The following is a 14,876-nucleotide window of genomic DNA, read 5'->3' on the forward strand; positions in this document are numbered from 1 at the left end:
TACAAGGAACGTCTCACCTCTGTGTTTGCCAACAAGGGTTCCTCCACCAACTACAAGGAACGTCTCACCTCTGTGCTCGCCAACAAGGGTTCCTCCACCAACTACAAGGAACGTCTCACCTCTGTGCTCGCCAACAAGGGTTCCTCCACCAACTACAAGGAACGTCTCACCTCTGTGCTCGCCAACAAGGGTTCCTCCACCAACTACAAGGAACGTCTCACCTCTGTGCTCGCCAACAAGGGTTCCTCCACCAACTACAAGGAACGTCTCACCTCTGTGCTCGCCAACAAGGGTTCCTCCACCAACTACAAAGAACGTCTCACCTCTGTGTTCGCCAACAAGGGTTCCTCCACCAACTACAAGGAACGTCTCACCTCTGTGCTCACCAACAAGCGTTCCTCCACCAACTACAAGAAGCGTCTCACCTCTGTGCTCACCAACAAGGGTTCTTCCACTAAGTCTGGTTTAGCTTGGGGATCGAAAACTTATTGTACTCACTGAACTGCAACTCCATTTCTAACATTTGTATCATGTTGTTTCTTGATTTTTGGTTGATATTCTGTCTCTATCGTTAATATACACCTATGATAAAAATTATAGACCGATCATTTCTGTGTAAGTGGGTGAACCTACAAAATCTGCAGGGGATCAAATCATTGTTTTCACCACTGTATATAAACAGCCATGACACACGCATTCACATAAGAGCTCAAAAGTGTGCAGGAAACTTTCACTTAATTATCCTCCGACATGATAGGATATTGTTGTGTCGTGTCTTTAATGAGACATCACGGGTCTGTTAGATCTGCTGTTCACTGGTCTTCCACCCCTCTGCATGGCAACATCTACCAAGGCGGTTCCAGGCCCACGGGTGCGATAACAGAACCTGCGAAATGCTGTTGGGGGTTGTGACCCAAAGGAGAAAGAACTCCTTATATCAGTGGTCATTGTAGTGTTCCCTTACATTTGTGACTGATGGGAGAAGGACCCCCTTATGTCAGGGGTCAGTGTAGAGGTCCATTACATTGGTGACCAATGGGAGAAGGACCCCCTTATATCAGTGGTCAGTATAGCGGTCCCTTACATTGGTGACCGATGGGAGAAGGACCCCTTATACCAGTGGTGAGTGTAGCGGTCCCTTACATTGGTGACCGATGGGAGAAGGACCCCCTTATATCAGTGGTCAGTGTAGCGGTCCCTTACATTGGTGATTGATGGGAGAAGGACCCCCTTATATCAGTGGTCAGTGGGGGAAGGAAGTTCTTACATGGTCATCAGTGGGAAGATTGCCCCCCTTACAGATCATTGATGTCAGTTGTTACTGAGAGACAAAAATTGTTCATTGCTGAAGGAACCCCTAGAACCCTTTGGAGGAACCCCTAGAACCCTTTGGAGGGACACCTAGAACCCTTTGGAGGACCCCTGGCTGAGAAAGGCTGGACTAGGCAGTCATATATTTCTGTCCCCCTTGGTGGGAGTGGAGGTGACCCTTCTATGAGGACACACAGTCCATACACACCCAGCACAAAGCCGGGGTCACACTACAAGAAGGATCTCAATGCTGCAGTTCCTCTGAGCTCCACAAGGTGGTGATCTCTTCTACCCAGACAGGAAGTCTCTATGGAAGACAGGAGGTGATGTCAGGGAAAGACAGGAAGTGATGTCAGCTATAAATAGGAAGTGGGTGAGAGGCACATTGGTGGAAGTGGCAGCAGAGGAGGTTATAAGATCTGAGTTTATATTTACACCCAGTAACTCCCCCCATCATGTCCGTCCTCTTCCTCCATCGTCATCATGTCCATCCTCTTCCTCCATTGTCTCGCCTGTCCTCTTCTTCCACCTTCACGCTCGTCCTCTTCCTCCACCATCACGCCGTCCTCTTCCTCCACCATCACGCCCATCCTCTTCCTCCACCTTCACGCTCGTCCTCTACCTCCACCGTCACGTCCATCCTCTTCCCCCATCGTCACGTCCGTCCTCTTACCCATCGAGCTAAACAATTAGAGACTCCCGGATCACAAAACCACAGCAAACCCTAAACTGAATGATCCCCTGTGTGTAATCCCACAGGGGGCTGTTATTCCATGATAGAGACCCTCATGTTATTCCCCCCTCCCCCCCCCATCCTAATATTGTACAACCAGTACAGTCTAGATCATTCTCTGTTATCAATTATTGGTCTACAGGAAACCTGTATAGATCACATGACCAATGAGGATGGAGGAGGACCGGAGTCACATGACTGAGAGGATACTAAACCTCACCCTGGAGATCATCTACCTGCTGGCCGGAGAGGTGAGGAGGATTCTGGGAGGTCACATGACATCACTCTCATCTCTATTAATAAAACACAGACCTGACCGCAGAGGTGAGGGGGATTCTGGGAGGTCACATGACATCACACAGACTTGACCGGAGAGGTGAGGAGGATTCCGGGAGGTCACATGACATCACTCATCTCTATTAATAAAACACAGACGTGACCGGAGAGGTGAGGAGGATTCTGGGAGGTCACATGACATCACTCTCATCTCTATTAATAAAACACAGAGCTGACCGGAGAGGTGAGAAGGATTCTGGGAGGTCACATGACATCACTCTCATCTCTATTAATAAAACAAAGACCTGACTGGAGAGGTGAGGAGGATTCTGGGAGGTCACATGACATCACACAGACCTGATTGGAGAGTTGAGGAGGATTTTGGGAGGTCACATGATATCACTCTCATCTCTATTAATAAAACACAGACCTGACCGGAGAGGTGAGGAGGATTCTGGGAGGTCACATGACATCGCACAGACCTGACCGGAGAGGTGAGGAGTATTCTGGGAGCCTAACATGATGGTCCTATTGGTTCCCCAATACAGAGATTTCCTCCTCTGAAGTCCGGTGATCATATGACCATCACAGTGCCTCCATGTTACTCCCTAAACCTTGAGAGACACAACATGGAGAAGGTTCTAGAAGTCACCAAGAAGATGATGGAGCTGCTGACAGGAGAGGTGAGCGGTGCCGGGAATTCTGGGACATTCTCCAGTAACAGACAAGGGATGTGTCTGGATGGTGACTGTATCATTGTGTCTGTCAGGTTCCTAGAAGGTATCAGGGTGTCACTGTCAATTTCTCCATGGAGTTACAATACATTGAATATCCTTTTGAATATTCAGAGTGGAATCCTCGGGCATTATAAAATTGTCGCAAAAGAAGAGTATAAAGAGGAGGATGAGGAGTATGAAGTGATGGAGGATTTTTCAGAAGGACACAAGGATATGATGGAGCCACCTAATACCAGGAACCCACCAGAGAGATGTCCCTGTCCTCTGTATTCCCGGGATTCCACACAGGAAGGTCACACCATCCCTCACCATCATCAGGTAGATGGATCCAGTCATGGGAACAACATGGAGAAGGTTCTAGAAGTCACCAAGAAGATGATGGAGCTGCTGACAGGAGAGGTGAGCGGTGCTGGGAATTCTGGGACATTCTCCAGTAACAGACAAGGGATGTGTCTGGGTGGTGACTGTATCATTGTGTGTGTCAGGTTCCTATAAGGTGTCAGGGTGTCGCTGTCTATTTCTCCATGGAGGAGTGGGAGTATTTAGAAGGACACAAGGACCTCTATAATGACGTCATGATGGACAATCAGCAGACTTTCAAGAAGATTTTAAGGAAGGAATTTCCCCAGAATGAGACGATATTGAAGCTCACCCTGGAAATCCTCCACCTGCTGACTGGAGAGGTGAGTGTAATGAAGGGGTTAAATCTGACTCGGCTGTACACTGGGAGGGATTCAGAGTCTTTTTAGGTCTTCTGATGTTCTGTAATCAATAACGACATCCACACAAGTACTATGAATACATGAAGTGTCCGTACACTATGGTATCTGGTTATAGCACAAGATGGCGGCATTGGGTATAGAAGAGAACAATCTCAGCTTTAGTCCAATCAGAGAGACCCATGATTACCAGCATGCCACGCCCACTGACCACTAGATCCTTGGGGAACATCTACTGGTGGGTCAGTGAGCCTTACTAGGAGAACATTAGTGACCCGATTATAGGACTTCTAGAAGGAGCTATAAATCTGACCCCATTATCATATCATTGGATGGAGATGTCCGTCCTTTGCTGAGTTGGCACATTGTGGCCAATCCCTGGAGAATGAATCTAGAGCTTGTAGCAATCATGCACACAGAGATGGACGCAGTCATCCATTTTGCTCCAAACCCCTCCATATTGTATCTCTCTCTCCCAAATCAGATTCCTCCGACATCCCCCCTCCCTCTCTGTTGAGTGACATGTGGTCTGTTGGTTGCAGAGATTACAGGCAGCAAACTCATTGGGAGGGCGTCCTAGCTATAAAATCCCAGCCGAGCTGGTGGCTAGATGCCTGGAAGCCTCGCAATCTGGAATATCGTAAGAACTGAGCCCTCACAGAGCCTCAAAGACATTCCAGGTAGTCGTAAAAACAGACTTACATTTAAAAACTCACTTTTCCATAGCATTTTATATCTTCAAATAGGACATAATTACATAAACATGGAGCACATATTCGGATGGCTCAATTTAATACAAGTTGCCTGGTATATTACAGCCCCTAGCTGGCATATACAGGAGAGCAGAAAATTATATCTCCTTAAACCATCCAAGCAGGTATGTCATATTTCATATCCAACCGTTCAACAGATGCGTCTGCATATTACTCTACTAGTGGCCAGGCTGCTAAATGCACCGAGAATAAGTTATAAACCATGACATCAAATGTGAGGATTTTTGGTCATAGCTTGGGTCTCCGCCTGCAACACCTGCCCAAATGAGGCGATTGGTTCTCTGCTTCAGGGAGACACCCTGTGGAGTTCCTAGAAAAAGGTAAGCTGAGCTAAGTTGAAGTTGAAGAACCTCCCTTTTAACATCAGAAATAACTTTGGGAGATAAGACCCTTTTGGCTCTGAAACCTGATCTGCTTAACCCAAGGCTGACGGCAAGTACTTTAACCCTCTAAACATCTTTCTGTTATCTCTTTGCTGTGTTATTTCTCTCTGTGTATATATATATATATATATATATATACAGTGGGGCAAAAAAGTATTTAGTCAGCCACCAATTGTGCAAGTTCTCCCACTTAAAAAGATGAGAGAGGCCTGTAATTGGCATCATAGGTAGACCTCAACTATGAGAGACAAAATGAGAAAAAAAATCCAGACAATCCCATTGGCTGACTTGGAAAGAATTTATTTGCAAATTATGGTGGAAAATAAGTATTTGGTCACCTACAAACAAGCAAGATTTCTGGCTCTCACAGACCTGTACCTTCTTCTTTAAGAGGCTCCTCTGTCCTGCACTCATTACCTGTATCAATGGCACCTGTTTGAACTTGGACTGGCTGGGAAGACTGAATCTGCAATAGGCAAGCAGCTTGGTGTGAACAAATCAACTGTGGGAGCAATAATTAGAAAATGGAAGACATACAAGTCCACTGATAATCTCCCTCGATCTGGGGCTCCACGCAAGATCTCACCCCGTGGGGTCAAAATGATCACAAGAACAGTGAGCAAAAATCCCAGGACCACATGGGGGGACCTAGTGAATGACCTGCAGAGAGCTGGGACCAACATAACAAAGGCTACCATCAGTAACACACTACGCCGCCAGGGACTCAGATCCTGCAGTGCCAGACATGTCCCCCTGCTTAAACCAGTACATGTCCGGGCCCGTCTGAAGTTTGCTAGAGAGCATTTGGATGATCCAGAGGAGGATTGGGAGAATGTCATATGGTCAGATGAAACCAAAATAGAACTGTTTGGTAGAAACACAACTCGTCGTGTTTGGAGGAGAGAGAATGCTGAGTTGCATCCAAAGAACACCATACCTACTGTGAAGCATGGGGGTGGCAACATCATGCTTTGGGGCTATTTCAAAGGGACCAGGACGACTGATCCATGTACAGGACAGAATAAATGGGGCCATGTATCATGAGATTTTGGGTGCAAACCTCCTTCCATCAGTAAGGGCATTGAAGATGAAACGTGGCTGGGTCTTCCAACATGACAATGATCCCAAACATACCTCCAACGAAAGAGTGGCTTCGTAAGAAGCATTTCAAGGTCCTGGAGTGGTTTAGCCAGTCTCCAGATCTCAACCCCATAGAAAACCTTTGGAGGGAGTTGAAAGTCCGTGTTGCCCAGCGACAGCCCCAAAACATCACTGCTCTAGAGGAGATCTGCATGGAGGAATGGCCCAACATACCAGCAACAGTGTGTGCCAACCTTGTGAAGACTTACAGGGAACGTTTGACCTCTGTCATTGCCAGCAAATGATATATAACAAAGTATTGAGATGAACTTTTGATATTGACCAAATACTTTTTTTCCACCATAATTTGCAAATAAATTATTTCCAAATCAGCCAATGTGATTGTCTGGATTTTTTTTTCTCATGTTGTCTCTCATAGTTGAGGTTTACCTATGATGCCAATTACAGGCCTCTCTCATCTTTTTAAGTGGAAGAACTTGCACAATTGGTGGCTGACTAAATACCTTTTTTCCCCACTGTGTATATATATATATATATATATATATATATATATATATATATATATATATATTGGCTACATCTTTTTTCTGTAAATATTTTTATTGCACCCTTTTGACCTTTCTTACTTTCTGAAAGTGTTGAACTGTTTCTAAAGCTCTTTAATGCAAACTAAGAACCCCTGCCTCTGAAAAGCGCTACTGTGTGTGTTTTGAACTTCGGTATATCGCTGTCTGCGGTGACAGTGGTATACCGACGATTATTGAAACATCATAGTGTTATTGCTGATATCGCCGAGTTTCCTCTTTCTCTTTACAAAAAGGAGGTGGTGGCAGTGTGAAGGGTTAATTGCGTAATTAACCGGACCCAGTAACAATCGCTCCCAGGCTGCAGGTACATAGATTGTGGTCCATTAGCTGGAAAATCTTTGTGCAGGGTGCAGCTGGGCGTGGCATTGTTATGCACGTGACATCGCGGTTTTAGATTGGCTAGTCCTTCGGTCACAAGTTTGGTGAGAAGGGCTGGGGTCTGACGCCGTGATCGTCACAGAGCTGACCATAGAAGCGAGGGATGATGGGAGAGTGAGATTTATCTTTGTATCACATAGAACTGTACAGGAGTCATGAAGAAATCTACCGACAATGAGGCCAGAAGGAGATCTCATCGTATGACCACAAGATCCTCAAGAATCCAGAATCCCATCACCATCCCCCCACCTCCATCCATGATCCCTACAAGACAGAAAACACAAAGGATTCTAGAAGTCACCAAGAAGATGATGGAGCTGCTGACAGGAGAGGTGAGCGGTGCTGGGAATTCTGGGACATTCTCCAGTAACAGACAAGGGATGTGTCTGGATGGTGACTGTATCATTGTGTGTGTCAGGTTCCTATAAGGTGTCAGGGTGTCACTGTCTATTTCTCCATGGAGGAGTGGGAGTATTTAGAAGGACACAAGGATCTCTACAAGGACGTCATGATGGACAATCAGCCGCCCCTCACATCACCGGGTAAGAGGAGACTTTATTGGAAAGGAGAGAGCAGTACGGAGGCTCCACCTAGATCCCCCATCATCTGATAAACACATAGAAACAATGGATTCAGTCAGTGTGTGTGTTTCCTACAGATGGATCCAGTCATGGGAACCCACCAGAGAGATGTCCCCGTCCTCTGTATTCCCGGGATTCCACACAGGAAGGTCACACCATCCCTCTCCATCATCAGGTAGATGAGGAACAATCACTGATAGTATCATTAGGATCTGTACATTATCTGCATTGTTACCATTGATGTCATTTTATTTTATATTCAGAGTGGAAACCTGAGAGATTCTACATTTGAGGTTACAGAAGAGTATAAACAGGAGGAGGAGGAGGATGGGGGGATGGAGGAGTCAGAGCTTCCAGAAGAACACAAAGATCTGTACCAGGACACCATGGTGGAGTCATCCAGCTACAGGAACCCACCAGAGAGGTTTCCCCGTCGTCTGTATTACCGGGATTCCACACAGGAAGATCACACCATCCCTCACCATCATCAGGTAGATGAGGAACAATTATTGGTAGTTCTGATTTGTACACAGAATGTTTGTTACAATGAATGTTTTATTATATATTCAGAGTGGAATCCTCGGGGATGATAATATTGATGTTAAAGAAGAGATAAAAGAGGAGGATGAGGAGTATGGAGTGATTAAGCAGCTTTCTGAAGAGCACAAGGATCTCTATGAGGACATCATGATGAAGCCATCAAGCCCACCAGAGAGATATCCTCTGTATTCTCGGGATTCCACATTGGAAGACCACAACTATGCACACAATTACAAGGTTGGTTTGATGGAGGATCTAGGCCATGAAAGTGACTCAGTCATGCCAGCCATGTGTGGATCCTACAAGATGGCGTTCTTTCTGTGGTCTTGCATTATTCAAGTGGCTGAAAACCCAAATTCCCAAAACACAATTTTTTTTGCCTAGTTCAGTAGATAATGTAGTTATAACCTGTTAGAAATCAAAATTATGATTCGGCACTTATATTGATGGCAAGCTTGCAAAATATTTGGTTTTTATGATTAATCATAATTAATATTAATATGTGTGAATGGTCTTTTGACAAATAGTATTACAATTCTTCAGACATAACTGAGACTGAAAAATATGAATAAGTTAAGCTGAGACAGTAAATATGGGTAAGTTAGCTAAGACCAGCTAAACCAGCTGAAGACTATATTTAGGCATAGCTGGTTAAACGTCTCTGGTAGTAATATGTCAAGGGTATTAGGAGGACTCATTATAGATTTACTATTACATAATGTATTTTAATAGTATCTGTGTATATTTAGTATACGTTTCTAATATTGATGCATATATAGATTAGTGATTATACATTGAAGTTATATTATCATTTAAATATAACTAGCTGAGGTTACATCATCGGCTTACAATATTATGTACATCAGCATACATATGTTCCTGTCCATTGTGAGTGTCGTCCCCTCCCTTCTATGCCATACAAGGTATTAAGAATCTCTCGTTATGACACACTCATTCTGCATAAAAGGTCCATAAGGGACAGAGGATGGGAGCTCACACACACGCTAACACTGACACTCTGACACACACACATATATGTCTAGGACGTTCTGAGAAAATCCAACAGGTGCATGCTGCAAGACAAAGTTCGTCACTTCCATCTATTTCCGGTTTCTTCCCAAAAAGAGCATGAGAAGGACAAGAACATGAAAGACAGAACAGCACATGGCCGGACTTCAATAACTAAAAATGGTGACTTTTTCTTTAAACTTCTGCTTGATATTTCTACAGTAGTTTTATCTACATGGAACTGTTCATGATACGCTTTACATTGTTATTTTACACCATTGTGTGATAGAATAAAATCACACTTCATTTTTTATTTCAATGGCTCTTTCATTCATAATCGCCTCAAGACACTAAAAGAAGTATTATATGTGTCTAAAATCCAACATAACCTAAATCACATTGTGTGAACCTCTCAATATTGCCTCCTCAATCAGTTGTACAACCACTTTAAATCTGATATTTTCCAACACTTCTCTTGATGTAGAGTGGAGATCCAATCGATATAGAATTTGAGGTGAAATCAGAAGAAGAGGCGTATGTGAGGGATGATCAGCAGTCTATGGAGGAGGATGGAATAACGGGGACATTTATAGAGGAGGACACTCCTACAGAGATCAGCACAGGTGGGTCATGAACACTAAATCCATTCCTCCACCCATACTGCTCACTGATTGGTCCAGAGTAGGGCGGGTTGATATTGTCCTGTAGTAAGGTTGGTGTCCTCCAGTGTTTCCTGGTGGGGATCACTCTCGGCCTCCTACTGCTGTAGAGCGTCTCCTGAACTCCAGTCACCCCTTAATCCCTACAACCCCGCACTGTGGATGCCACTTATCCGCATTCCGGGCCCTTCCTGCCTTGCACCGCACTTTTCCGTGCCTTTCCTTTCCTGGATTCTTTTCTCTGCTTCCTTGTACCAGTCCAGCTGTAGCCTGCACTCCCGGAGCCCACCGCCATCCAGCGTACAGACTGTACGGAGAGGCCACCATCTCCATCCATTCATGATTGGAGCTCAAACTGTTACATGGTGATAATGTGGTCACATCCTCCAACCAGAAAGTGATAATAGGGGAGGAGCCAATAGTCCAATGATGGTGGTCTTCATGATAGGGGAGGAGCCAATACCCCAACGATGGTGGTCTTCAGGGTGGGGGAGGAGCCAATACCCCAATGATGGTGGTCTTCAGGGTCAGGATGAGAGAGGAGCCTATACCCCAATTATGGTGGTCTTCAGGATGGGGAGGAGCCAATACCCCAATTATGGTGGTCTTCAGGATGGGGGAGGAGCCAATACCTCAACTATGGTGGTCTTCAGTAAGGGGGAGAAGCCAATAACCAAATGATGATGGTCTTCAGGATGGGGGAAGAGCCAATACCCCAATGATGGTGGTCTTCATGATGGGGGAGGAGCCAATACCCCAATGATGGTGGTCTTCATGATGGGGGAGGAGCCAATACCCAGATGATGGTGGTCTAAAGGTTGGGAGAGGAGCCAATACCCCAAAGATGGTGGTCTTCAGGATAGGGGAGGAGCCAATACCCCAATGATGGTGGCCTTCATGATGGGGGAGGATCCAATACCCCAATGATGGTGGTCTTCATGTTGGAGGAGGAGCCAATACCCCAACGATGGTGGTCTTCAGGATGGGGGAGGAGCCAATACCCCAATGATGGTGGTCTTCATGTTGGAGGAAAAGCCAATACCCCAATGATGGTGGTCTTCAGGGTCAGGATGAGGGAGGAGTCTATACCCCAATTATGGTGGTCTTCAGGATGGGGGAGGAGCCAATACCCCAATGATGGTGGTCTTCAGGATGGGGGAGGAGCCAATACCCCAGTGATGGTGATCTTCATGTTGGAGGAGCCAATACCCCAGTGATGGTGGTCTTAAGGGTCAGGATGAGGGTGGAGCCTATACCCCAATTATGGTGGTCTTCAGGATGGGGGAGGAGCCAATACCCCAATGATGGTGGTCTTCAGGATGGGGGAGGAGCCAATACCTCAACGATGGTGGTCTTCAGTATGGGGGAGGAGCCAATTACCAAATGCTTGTAGTCTTCAGGATCAGGTTGGGGAAGGAGTCAATACCCCAATGATGGTGGTCTTCAGGATCAGTCCACTCTTCATCTTGGTTGTTCTTCCCCCATCCTCACTCTCTGACCTCTGGTGGGGCTCAGCCCCGCTTTTCTTCGTGACTAAATCATGGACTAATTAAGAAGTGCAGTACTTCTTGTGTTGGGAAGATGGCGATGAGGGATAGAGGGATCCCCTCATCACTGTCCCTCCTATAAAAGACAGTTCTGGTTGTTTCCTCACTCTCTGACTAAGGTCCATGAATAAAGAAATGACCTGGTAGGAGATCAGAGGAGCCATTTCCTAGTTCCCTTAAGGGTGGAATTGTAAGCTCCTCAGAGACCAAGCTGCCTGATGTGGGCGGGGTCCTGGTTTGGGGGAACCAATCAGCTCCTGTCTAGTAATCCTCTTTGTCTTTGTATTTTAGTCCATGGCCGGGAGATGAGGAAAACCTCCGAGGATTGTCTCACTTTGTCTCCAGACTGGAAAGTAGAAGATAAGGACATCACACAGAATCCAGAAGACCCCACCACCTTGTATATCTTTGTGGTGCCCTATATTGTGAATGTACCATCGGATTCCTCGTACCCTGAGGAACCACAGACTGTGCAGGACCGGGCCGTCCTTTCAACAGAGAAGAAGTTCTCCTGTACTGAGTGCGGGAAGCGTTTCCGTTATAACTCCCGTCTTAACGTTCATAAAAGGTCTCACACAGGTGAGAAGCCATTTTCCTGTCCTGAGTGCGGGAAATGTTTTTCAGATAAGTACTATCTTTATTATCCTCAAAAGATTGCACACAGGTAAGCATCCGTATTCCTGCCCTATTTGCGTGAAATGTTTTTCAAGTAAGTCTCGTCTTTCCATACATCAGAGGCTGCACACGGGGGAGAAGCCTTTTTCCTGTCTTGAGTGCGGAAAATGTTTTGTACAAAAATCAGACCTTGTGAATCATCAGAGATCTCACACGGGGAGAAGCCGTATTTTTGTTCTGAGTGCGGGAAATGTTTTTCACAGAAGTCCAATCTTAACAGCCACCAAAGGTCTCACATAGGTGAGAAGCCGTATTCCTGCCCTGAGTGCGGAGAAAGTTTCGTACAAAAATCAGAGCTTGCCACACATCAAAGATCTCACACGGGGGAGAAGCCGTATTCCTGTCCTGAGTGCGGGTAATGTTTTTTGAAGAAGTTCTATCTTTCCATACATAAGAGATCTCACACGAGGGATCCATGTCCTCAGGATGAGAATTGCCCATCACAGAAGTCCTCTGCTTACAGTCATCTGAGACTGGACACGAAGGAGAACGAACTTTCCTGGTCTGACTGAGGGAATTGTTCCTCACTGAAGACCTGAGTGTGGGAAATGTTTTTCAGAGAAATCGAGTATTTCCAAATATCAGAGATCACACACGGGGGAGAAGCCACGTCCCTGTCCTGAGTGCAGGAAATGTTCCTCTTTGAAGTCCCGTCTTCCTGTACATCAGGGGCCCCACACAACCCCGGAGGTGTATTAGTGCCTTGAGTTCGGAGAATTGTTTTAACAATGGAACACGTTGTGTATTGTACACCAATCAATAATGACTCCGCCTCCACATTCCAGACTGGGGATCTTCCCGACCAATTGGATTTCTGCCTTTACTCTCTCCTGATTCTATGACTGCAATCTTGTCCAAAGTAAAATTCTAATAAAAACTTTATTGAATGAACAATTAATGGTGAGTGTCGGTGCGATGATGGAAAACTGCAGTACCTACACATTGCTCCTAGGTGGCGCTTTACAAGTCTTTACAGGTCATCAGTTTAGTGTTGATTGTGAATATTGGGTGTAGGATTATCGCTCTCATTCCAGCCTAGGAATATGTAACCTGCAGCACAACCGACGTCTTCATACAGCGGGGAAATGAGGATTTGATCACCTGCAGATTGTGTAGGTTCGCCCACTTACAGAGAAATGAAGGGTCTATAATTGTTATCATCGGTGTATAGGTGAAACTCAAAAAATTAGAATATGGTGCAAAAGTTCATTTATTTCAGTGCAGCAATTTAAAAGGTGAAACTAATATATGAGATAGACTCATTACATGCAAAGCAAGATAGTTCAAGCTGTGATTTGTCATCATTGTGATGATTATGGCTTACAGCTCATGAAAACCCCAAATCCACAATCTCAGAAAATTTAAATATTGTGAAAAGGTGCAATATTCTAGGCTCAAAGTGTCCCACTCTAATCAGCTAATTAAGCCATAACACCTGCAAAGGGTTCCTGAGCCTTTAAATGGTCTCTCAGTCTGGTTCAGTAGGAATCACAATCATGGGAAAGACTGCTGACCTGACACCATCATTGACACCCTCCATAAGGAGGGAAAGCCTCAAAAGGTCATTGCAAAAGAAGTTGGATGTTCCCAAAGTGCTGTATCAAAGCACATTAATAGAAAGTTATGTGGAAGGGAAAAGTGTGGAAGAAAAATGTGTACAAGCAGCAGGGATGACCGCAGCCTGGAGAGGATTGTCAGGAAAAGACCATTCAAAAGTGTTGGGGACTTTCACAAGGAGTGGACTGAGGCTGGAGTCAGTGCATCAAGAGCCACCACACACAGTCGGATCCTGAACATGGGCTTCAAACTTTGTATTCCTCTTGTCAAGCCGCTCCTGAACAGCAAACAACGTCAGAAGCATCTTACCTGAGCTAAAGAAAAACAGACCTGGTCTGTTGCTCAGTGGTCCAAAGTCCTCTTTTCTGATGAGAGCAACTTTTGCATCTCATTTGGAAACCAAGGACCCAGAGTATGGAGGAAGAATGGAGAGGCACATACTGCAAGATGCTTGAAGTCCAGTGTGACGTTTCCACAGTCTGTGTTGATTTGGGGAGCCATGTCATCTGCTGGTGTTGGTCCACTGTGCTTCATTAAGTCCAGGGTCAATGCAGCCGTCTACCAGGAGATTTTGGAGCTCTTCATGCTTCCTTCCACAGACGAGCTTTATGGGGATGCTGACTTCATTTTCCAGCAGGACTTGGCACCTGCCCACACTGCCAAAAGCACCAAAACCTGGTCCAGTCACCGTGGGATTACTGTGCTTGATTGGCCAGCACACTCGCCTGACCTGAACCCCATAGAGAATTGTAGCAGGAGAGATTAATCCTGTCTCATGGCTGTGATCTGCTGACTGGCCTCTCCTGTGTAACCTGACACTTGCCCTGAAACAGACAAAGCAGTGAGGGATTTCAGCCCCCCCCTTCTCCTCTCAGACTGTAAGAGAGTGAGAGAGCCAATTATAATGCCATTAAAGGAGCCAATGACAAGGACTCTGTCAAACAGGAAGTGCAGGTGCAAAGCATTGTGGACAATGGAGTCTTGAACAGAAACGGCCTTATAGGCTAATATGGAGATAGAATTAAAAAAGAACTACGAAAGCCATCATGCTTAGGGAGAGCAGAGGGAAGGGGCCATCTTGTGGTTTCTCCTGAGGAGGGGGAGATTGGACCTGGCAAAGAAGTGCTGATGGGCAGTGCACTGCATGCTTGGTGATCTGGATCAGACAAAGGAACATCCAAACTGAGAGAAGTGGTCTACAGTACAGTGCCTACACTGACAGTGTGAAGTGCTCATGGTGAGGTGACCAGAGGAGCCTGTCATTTCCAGGACGATCGTTTGGGCCTTAGTCACAGGATCTGGTGAGAGGGA

General features: G+C 45.7%; 1 protein-coding gene across 1 annotated transcript; it reads left to right on the forward strand.

Annotated features, from left to right (window-relative positions):
* The first annotated feature begins 1,736 nt into the window (after nucleotides 1–1,736).
* LOC149456045 (uncharacterized) lies at nucleotides 1,737–12,906 on the forward strand. The gene is made up of 11 exons (XM_089685582.1): nucleotides 1,737–2,295; nucleotides 2,869–3,003; nucleotides 3,169–3,456; nucleotides 3,543–3,740; nucleotides 7,139–7,330; nucleotides 7,417–7,540; nucleotides 7,657–7,754; nucleotides 7,843–8,070; nucleotides 8,150–8,356; nucleotides 9,612–9,750; nucleotides 11,625–12,906. The coding sequence occupies exons 1-11, from the start codon at nucleotides 2,212–2,214 to the stop codon at nucleotides 11,999–12,001; spliced, it is 2,070 nt and encodes a 689-aa protein (XP_089541708.1). The 5' UTR covers nucleotides 1,737–2,211; the 3' UTR covers nucleotides 12,002–12,906.
* Nucleotides 12,907–14,876: the final 1,970 nt, after the last annotated feature.

Source organism: Staurois parvus, unplaced genomic scaffold, assembly GCF_062004578.1.
Source record: "Staurois parvus isolate SC_StPar_1 unplaced genomic scaffold, SC_StPar_1.0 ptg000380l, whole genome shotgun sequence".
NCBI lineage: Eukaryota > Metazoa > Chordata > Amphibia > Anura > Ranidae > Staurois > Staurois parvus.

What these genes read in the sequence shown, in the direction of transcription:
- LOC149456045 (XM_089685582.1), top strand. Translation starts at nt 2,212, where the DNA reads ATGAGGATGGAGGAGGACCGGAGTCACATGACTGAGAGGATACTAAAC. An exon ending in TGGAGCTGCTGACAGGAGAG is followed by an intron (nt 3,004 to 3,168) that starts GTGAGCGGTGCC and finishes TTGAATATTCAG; the next exon opens with AGTGGAATCCTCGGGCATTA. An exon ending in TCCTACAGAGATCAGCACAG is followed by an intron (nt 9,751 to 11,624) that starts GTGGGTCATGAA and finishes TTTGTATTTTAG; the next exon opens with TCCATGGCCGGGAGATGAGG.